Raw genomic sequence first — 9549 nt, forward strand, 5'->3', positions numbered from 1 at the left:
AGGGAAAGAAAAGGAGAGAGGTTCAGGGGTTGGAGTGGGGGGCAGGGGAGCCTGACCGTAATGTGTTCTCATAGAAGCCAGTGGGAGAAGGGACAAGTGACACAGTGCCACATGCTTCAGAAAGGTTGTGTCCTGGGCAAAGACTGGTGACTTTGCCTATGAAGAGATCACTAGAAGCCTCTGGTTGAATACAGTAAGTAGAGAAGTGGAGGGGGCAGCCAGATGTACCCTTTCAATCGTTAGTGCTCTTCCTCGTCCCCCTTTCCCACCTCCTTTCTAAAGGTATCAAGCTCATAACAGGGTGAGCTCCCTGTGACAGATTTCTGAGAATGAACCCCGCCCCCGTGATTAGCATAAAAGGAATAGGCGATCAATTAACCCCAAAGTGACAGGACTGAACTATTTCAAGGTAACCATACATAACTTTTTAAAAATCAAGAAAGGCATGAAATTCAAATGAGAGATGGCCAGTTCACAGACTAGTCATCAAATCAACATTTTCAATATCTTGCCAGCCCCATCTTTCTTCAACATCTTCATGCCAGAATTCACATTTCCTATTTCTGTTAATAGGAACAGAGGCACATGGCTTCACAGAGATAGGGACTGGAGAGTTAGGAAGGAAAAGGGGAGAACCAAATGCAAATACATGTTTATAATTTATTAATTAACCTCTCCCTTCAGTCCTGAACAGCTGACCCAATTTGAGCTGGTGAGGCAGGTCCTCCAGGCTCAGGTCGCTGACAGCTTTGATTAGGGATGGATGAGTGAGCTGTGGTACCCAAAGGTGTGAAGCACTGAAAGGCATGTCGGAACATCAGAGCAAGTGCATCTGCTCAGCGCCTCTCCTTTTCCCAGGCTACCCAGCAAAAGGTGGACTTGGTAAGTTAAAATCCAGTGTTGTCTCTTTCTCCACTTTTTCCTTATGATGTAATGCACTGTCATTCCTATGTTCTTCCACACCTCCAGTCCCACCATTCTCAGCTCATCACCCCCAGTCAGAAGACTTCCACTCCCCAAAATACAGAATATGTAACACAGAAGGTAAGAGAGCAATAAATATCCCCCAAATTTCACATTAAATAAAATTTCAAGCTATTCACCAATCCTCTCCCCTTTCTCATCTGTCATCCTTCCCTCCCTGAATTCAGTTATTCCCAAGTGATGAAACATCGGCACTTCATTTCACATCTTTCCTGTCCCTTCAATACAGTTACCGGAGGGGATCTTAGAATACCCTGATTTAAGTAAAATATATCTTCCCAACACTGCACAACCACATTCAGAACCCCCCATTCCTGCTAGAAACAGTAGACCATAATGGGTAAGGCTCATCCTGGATTTAGAGGGAGGCAAGGCCAACTCAGAACGATCCCCAACCACCGAGTATGAAGTACATTGAAGGAAAATGGTAGCATTGGCTTTTTATTTTTATTTTCTTTTAGTTTTTGTTTAAAACACCGTTAAAATCTGGACTATATTCATCAGAATCAACAATTCCCCTTGTATACATGAATATTTCAGAAGGCAGATTGATAGTTATAATGATAAAAATAAAATGATCTCTACCTTTACTTCTACCTACAGAAAGGAACGTCCAGTTATGTAGAGGAAGCATGGTGTCCACCATGGAGGCGGCAAGAGAGAGAGAGAGAGCAGGGAGAGTAAAACATCAGCACACTGCAGACACACAAAGAAATGTAACGCACATAACAAAACCCACAATAGTAATGGCAACAGCAGTACGATCTTGAGAAGGCAGCACAAAACAAATGCACAATGTTTTGCTTAAACAGTGTGACCAGCAAGGCTGCTTCCATCAGCTTCACGCTTAAGCTTTTTCCCATTAGCTTATTCTCAGTCCCATCCTTAGAAACATGACCAAATCTGCATGCAAAAGCACTGCATAGCCACATGTATGTGAAACTGCACACAATTAACCAATGTAAAATCGTTTAGGGAAAGTTTCAGAGAATCTAAGTTCTCCTGTATTTTCTCAACATTAATATGAGTCATGAGGATCAAGAGTATGACATACATGTATAGGTGGTACACACACAACATACATCAGTATTTCCACACATATTTATGGGCATCAAAAACAAATTCTGGAGATTCAGCAAGAACCAGACGGAAAGCTCTTTCTTTCATGTTGAAGGAATAAGGAGAAGGCAAGGAGTATTGGCTTTTTAGGTAATCATCACAAGGGCAAAGCGGTGGGAAATGGAAAAGAATGAGAGGAGGAGGAATGGGGTCAAAGGACCTTCTTGAAACCAATTAAACAGCAAATTGCACCTTCAAATCTTAGTGACACTGACCACCCAGAAGAATTCTGCATCCTTTTTTGAAAACCTCTCTAAAGAGGGATTCACAATATCCGTGTCTGTCATTATTTCATTGCCTAAAGACTGTTTTTCTAGAAGATTCCTGACTCACCCCCCCAGAGCATGTGTACATAGTATGTCTGAATTCTCTACTCATGTACACTTCAATGTTGAGTGCTCATCAGTGGGTCTGAAATAAACCGAATCAAGATTAAAGAAGTCCCCACCAGCCTATCTCATCTACCTAGACTCTATGCTATGACACCAGCCATACGATACACTCAAACTTCCAAGCCATTGTAAAAGCTAGAACTCCTAGAGCATAAGATGAGAGAATGTAGAAGGGCATCTTGTCATCAGGACTCTGAGGGCCTGCTTTTTCTGGTGGAACTTGTTATCAAGGTCGGGCCACCAAATTCCAGCAATTCATAGAGCCTGGGTCTTGCCACTCTGTAGAGATACGCATAACCCTCTCAAACTACCTGGATACTAAGTCGACATAAAGAGCACGCCCTACTCATATTCACTTCATAGTAACCTGCTGTAGGGGGATAACTTCTCTCACTCACCTACAAGAATAGAGAGACTTCATCCCAACCTCTTCCAGAGCGCCATCTAACACTGGAAAACTCACCTGACCCCCTCCGTCCAGCTCTGTTCTTTGACATCTGCTCCTATACCAGACCATGTGTTCACTGAAAGGTCCAGAGTCCACATCATGGATCTTGGCTCAGGTCTGGAGGACATAATTCTGTTGGTAAAGTGTGCTTCCTCTTTGTCCTGCCTTATCAAGTCAGGATGCCCTCAATTGCCCACCTCCGCAGCTACCTGGACACCATAAGCAAACTTCCCTCAGACCTGGGTTGTTCCTTGATCTGATCATATACTCCCCTTTATGGCAACACTGTCTGATGGATCCAGTGTAAGGAAATGTGTGTGTGTGTGGGGTGGGGGGTCGGGGGGGTGTCCTTCCGTGCTGCCCCACCCTACTCAAAAGATCAAGAAAAAACAGCAGAACATGGAAATACCTCTCCTTTCCCTTTTCTTTGGTCCTCCAAAAAGAGGCACTGAGTCCCATGTGTATTTTGAAAAAGACAAGAGAAATTAAAGTACAGTCTTTTGGTGTCAGGGCATGGCAGGTAGACCCGTCTGGCAATCATTCCAAAGCGCAGAAGAAACACAATAGCAGCAATTGAACGGTGAAGAAAAAGACAATTTTAAGTAGGCTCAGTTCTTGAATCCTGATTTAGGCTGATAATATGGAAAATTTTTATTTAGGAGAAAAAGGCTTCATTCACAGCCCACCCTGTGCTTAGCTGAGCTGAATTTCCTGCACAGTTCATTTCCTGCATAATTGAATATTTTAGGTTGCAGATGCTGAATTTACAGATCTTTATATGCAGTTTTCTTCAGGGTGTATAATGAGTTAGAATCCTGCCATGAGGACATTAGCATGTTCTTTCGGTGGTTTTTGCTTTTACACAAAACTGAAAACAGTCAAACCCCCAAGGGTTCCCTTTGACCATTCGGGGCTCTGGGGCTAAAGGTCATTACAATGGGCAGTGGGATGGAGGGGAAGACAATAAGCAAACCTTTACTCAGAGTGAAATTCAGAGAAGCCCAGCTCCTCTCGCCCAACCCGGGGCCCCAGCATGGGGCTTAGGGAAGAAGTTAACCGCTCTGTTGCTCTGAAATTAGCTTCATTCACCCCCATTATCGACACCGTCATGGCTTGTTTCATGCTTCCCTCTTGGAGGCAGCCCGGCAGAGCCAGTGCCAGGATGACAAATGATGGTGCATAATGAAGCCAAGGGGGTGATGGGGGCAGGAAGCCACGATGCATTGGGAAAGGTGCCCCCCACCGCAGGATGGCCCTGCTGCCGGCCTGGCCCATGGCAGGAGAGACAGGCAGCAAATGGCCTGCCAGGGATGATGAGGCTCTGAGCGACCAGCCAGAGGCACGAAGGCAAGCAATTCAGGCAGCTGCAGCACCACAAGCACAGAGCACCTACCTTGTTCGCTCATCATGAGGTGGGAGAGGCCTTGAGGAGGGAAGAGAGGGGAGGAGTCGGGGGGTGGAGGGGGAAGGGGAAGGATAAAAGAGAGGAGGCAGAGTTAGAATCCCAAACGCCAGGCAATCTTCCCTTAATTCTTGAGTGGAAGGAGTGGCAGGGGCATCCACACATACTGAGGAGCGTGCAACGAGCACTGAAATGCAGGGCAGAACGTCCCGGGCCCTCCAGTTCAAGGTCAGTCTTTTGTTTGCTGAACCTCTGGGCCACATCATGAGAACTTTCCTTTCACCATTGTTTCTATGCAATAGGTAGGATCTGAGATAAATCTATTAAAGATTAGGTCCCCTAGGAAAGAGACTCCAGGTGCTGGGCAAAGTAGGTTTCTTTCTTTCTTTTAAATTGTTTTTAATAATAATACACGGTCACTGTAGAAACTTTGGAAAATTCAGAAAAGAAAAAAGAAAAAAATCAGCTGTAATCCCACATCCAGAGATTACCATCCAACTTTTCTTTCCCCCTAGATACAGTAGTTGCTTCTACAAAAATTGGACCACACTGAACATACAAAATGAGTTCCTGCGGGACTTCCCCGGTGGTCCAGTGGGTAAGGCTCCACGCTCCCAATGCAAGGGGCCCAGGTTCAGTCCCTGGCCGGGGAACTAGATCCCGCATGCATGCCACAACTAAGAGTTCCCATGCTGCAACTAGAGATCCCGTATGCTGCAACTAAGACCCAGCACAGCCTAAATAAATAAATAAATGATAAATGATAAATAAATAAATATTTTTTTAAACAATGAGTTCCTGCGTTCAAGAGTTAGACAACCTGAAACTATCTTCATATGATCCTTGCCTTCACCCAGTGACAACCACACCCCTTACCTCTGTCCCTGCTCCACCGCCAACTTTTCCTAGAAAGTCCCTCACCTTTGATCACAGAGGCCTAGCCAAGCACTGAATGGATTAAAGAAGGTACACGGAGGCCCAATAAACAAGTAGCAGAACCTCTCACTATGTTCTTGTGGAAGTCAAACAAGGCTCTTAAGAGCTCATTACTTCAAGGGAAGCATAAGTCCTGATACATCTATTAAAAGAAAAGATTTCCAACCTGTAGCCAACCGTGATGGCTATTTGCTCTTCCATTGCTTTTATTACTACCGGAGTTACTTGGAGATCACCCCAGAGTGATCTCAACTTTACCCAGAGCAAAATTCAGGGATATAGGAGATTAATAAAGGAGAAAAATCTCTAAAGTATGGAAATCTGTAAATGTTTTTGGAGATAACTAGAGATTTAGAGAAGTAATCAAAGACAAAATATGGGTCAAGCAAACTGACTTGTTAAAGATCAATGATATATTAAATACATAGATACATGTGCCATAAATGTCAGTCACTTTTTCTAAACAAATTTCATTAAACTATTATTATATTTTAAATGTATATTTCTGGCATTCATCTCTCAAGGCCTAGGATATTAATACTCATGGAGGAAGGGAATCACGCCAAAGCAAGTCATTCTCATAATTTGTTTTATTTAAAAAATTAAGTTTTGGTATTTAAGGGGTATTTGGAGGGGATAAGAAGAAGAAAGAACAAAGGCACTAGATTTGACTAAGAGAAACCTCCGCAGAAGTAACTATTCATAAAATGCCTGATATTTCTGGACCAAGCCACAGCCTTCAGCATCCAGATCAAGCACACTAAGAGGGAGGGTCTGGGGAAGGCAGGTGGTGTAGGTGAAGGGGGAACGGGTACAGAATAGGTGTGTGAATTCATAGGAGGGCTGTCAGCATTAAGAAATGAGAATAAGGAAGATCCAAAGAGATCCCTAAGAGCAAAACGGAGGTTAAAAATAAAAGGACAATAGTAATATATTGTGTACTTGAAATGTAAATGCTCAGAGAGTAGACCTTAAATGTCTTCACCATAAAAAGGAAATGGTAACTATGTGATGACATGAAGGTGTTTCATAAGAGTGTATCTAATCAACACATTATATACTTCAAACTTACACAATGTTATATGTCAGTTATCTCAGTAGAGCTGGGGGCTTTATTGAGATAACCGTCCTTTCATTTTTTAAATGAAAGGACAAACATTTTCATACCTCCAATTAAAGATGTTTGGCAGCTGGGAGGTGTGAGTACAAGAGAGGCAGAAGAGTAAACAAAAATTTGCCAAATGAAGAGGAAACGGGACACTTGGTATTCAGAGGGTGTTCAAAGCCCTGGAGAAGCCCCTACAGTTGGGCCCATTTATGTACTACCTGTGTTTCTTTGAAGCTGTGTTTCCCAAAACACAATTCACTGACCACCTGCGTCAGCCGCCTGAGGATACTTATCAACAGTGAAGAGCCTGGGCCCCACCCAAGTCCTAATGAATTAGAATCTTGGGGAGGAGTTGGGGAAAGATCTGAATTTTAAATAAGTCGCACTAGTGATTCTTGTGCTCACTAGAACTTGAGAGCTACCCCTTTAGAGTGACATATAAATCAAATTTTGGTAAATTAAGTTGCATGATAAATGCACTAAGAGGAATTGGATATATAATGGAACCCTGCAGTGGAAACTTTTGTAGAAGGAAGAATCCTGTTAAAATGCAAATATCCACCACCTGTGTTTTAAAATTTAAATATGTACTTGTCAGGTTTTATTAAGCCACATATGTAGTTGCACTATTGTGACTCAAATAAAATGTACATATTCTTCAACTTACAGAAAATCTTAAATAGAAATATCAGGACAGGAATGCAAATCTGAGATCCTGGTGTCAAAACTTCGGTTTTGTAGGCAACAAAGCAAAACAGACATAAACAAGTATAACAGGAAATAACACGAGAGAGGGGAGAAACTGTGTAAATGTAATATGGTTTGAGTTTGAATTTTTGCACTTTCATGAGCTTTTACATTAGTATCTTCTCTTATACAAACCTACCCCCTAAGCTTGCAGAGTTAAGAACTGGAAACCAGGAATTCCAGAGGGTCTAGGTCTATTCTGAAATTCTGTTTCTCTCCCCTTCCACCCCAAAACCCTCCTACTTGCTGCAAAAAGACCTCAGGTCCCCCCAAAAGTGAATGGAAGAAACAAGAATCAAACAAATGATTCAAGTACCTACCATATGTAAAGGCTGCATAAGGTAGCGGGATGCAAACAAGTATGGTACATAGTTGTCAACCTCGAAGAGTTTAGAGTCTAGTTGGGAAGGTGTGTGTGTGTGTGTGTGTGTGTGTGTGTTTATATTTACACAAACATACATATGATATATATATATATATATATATATATATATATATATGTTTTTTTTTTGGCTGTGCTGCCCAATATATATATATATATATATATATAGTGGTACCTGACAGTGAAGGGTAGGGGTTAAGATCAAGGACTTCAGAGCCAGATTTGAATCCCACCTTTGTTACTTTCTAGTTTGTGACCCTAGGAAAATTGCTAAACATCTCGGTGCCTTGACTTCCCATCTGTAAAATTTGGAAAATTATCATGCCAAATTCATAGGTTGTTTTGAGGATTAAATAAATGAATATATGTAAAGCAGTGCCTGTACATGGTAAGGACTATATAAGGGTTATTGTTTTTTTAATTTATGCTATAAAAATATACCGATGTGTGAGGCAACACGAAGCATAGTGCCTGACACACGGTAGGTGTTCCGTATGTATTTGGTGAGTGAATGAGGAATGAATGGTGGGTAACTGGTAAGTGTCAAATGATTAATTCAGACAATAAGGACGGTAGGACAGTGAGGAGGGCCCCTGGGTGTGCAGCAGATGTTTCTGGAGGAAAGTGGGATTTACAATATGCCTTGGAAGACGGTTTAGGATGAACAGCGACGGAGGACGTGCCAGGTTAACACCACTACCTCCCAAGACCACCAATTGCATTTATAAGGACTTTCATGTCAACTTTCTGGAACACCCAGGACACTGCCAGGCACATGGTAGGTATGTAATGCGTGCTGTACGAATAACAATGAACACATACAAACGGTTCATCTGAGGAAGAAGTGAAAGGTGATCTTAAGGATCAAAGTATGGAACCGTTGTATGAAGGCCTTGAGTTCCCAGGCTAAGGAAAAGGGACTTGATCCTGCAGCTGATGGGAGACACTGAGGGCTTGTGGGCAGGAGAATGACCCAGGGAAAATGATGTTGAGGAAGATTGCTTTGGCAATGGTGTGGACAGGATGGATTAGAGGGAAAAGAGAGGCAGAAAGATCTGTCATAGGCAGAGGGCCTAAATTAGTATGGTGGCAGCAGGAAGGAAAAGGGAAAAAGAGGATGCAACAGGCTTTGGGTGACCGATGAGACGCTTCGGGGGAAGAACGGATGGGAGACTGAGTGAAGCATTGTCAGAAATAGGAAGGTGGGATGGAGTTGGGAGATGGATTTGGAATGAGGGCGATAATGAGTTCTGTTTTAGGCATGATAAGTTGAAGAAACAGAAGAATCACTCAAGCAAAATGTCTAAGGTGCATTTAACAGTATGGGACTAAGGTCTGCAAGAAAGTCAGGACAAATATGAAAGTGTATCACCTCCACTTCATGAAAGAGAGGGTCTGTGCCCATGTAAGTGAATGAATCCTCAAAGTAAAAGGGGCCAGAGCACTGAGTCTTAACCTGGGAGGGATGGGGGATATTAAGATATCCTGGAGGTTCTTTTCTTTACATGCATATTCAACATTAAAGTAAAATCTTACATTCAAAAAGAAAAAGGAACTATATGGCTTTCCAATATAGATACAGAAAAATAATGCTCAAAAAAAATCTTAACTGAGAAGGATATAATTAGCAAGGAAGGAAAAGCGATCTATGCTGGCTGTGTGTTACGTGTGTGGTTGATGAGGAAAGCGGGGTGGGGGGAGGGGAATGAAGATCACCCTTCTTGTCAATTTCAGAAACAGAGGGTCAGCAGCAGCCCCCCAGACCACACAGCCAGCCTTGGGACTAGCACCTGGCTGGGTTTGCAGTTTGGCATTTAATCTGAACCTGATGTTCAGGGCTGCTAAAAGACAAGATATGGGCTGGAACAGGGGGCTCAGGGAAGCAAAGGGGACCACATCTTTCCAAAACAATCCCACCACCAGCTCCGAATTTGAATAGATCTTCAATGAAGATTCAAAAGCCAGCTCCATAAAAGTTCACCTAATGGAGGGTAGGGAACAGGAAGTGAGCTCGGAAGAGACTTTGATAGT

The 9549-nt window shown here is 42.8% G+C and overlaps 1 protein-coding gene across 1 annotated transcript in view; it reads right to left on the minus strand.

The window, feature by feature from the left end:
- The window catches only part of NRXN3 (neurexin 3), a 782346-nt gene that overhangs the window by 721205 nt on the left and 51592 nt on the right, over positions 1–9549 (minus strand). The window contains exons 3-4 of the mRNA XM_007448147.1: positions 4337–4366; positions 1570–1581 (exon numbers count right to left, since the gene is read on the minus strand). Of these exons, the coding sequence (XP_007448209.1) occupies positions 1570–1581; positions 4337–4366 (42 nt within the window). The remainder of the gene's footprint in view (positions 1–1569; positions 1582–4336; positions 4367–9549) is intronic.

This window comes from Lipotes vexillifer, unplaced genomic scaffold (genome assembly GCF_000442215.2).
Source record: "Lipotes vexillifer unplaced genomic scaffold, Lipotes_vexillifer_v1.1 scaffold542, whole genome shotgun sequence".
Classification (NCBI taxonomy): domain Eukaryota; kingdom Metazoa; phylum Chordata; class Mammalia; order Artiodactyla; family Lipotidae; genus Lipotes; species Lipotes vexillifer.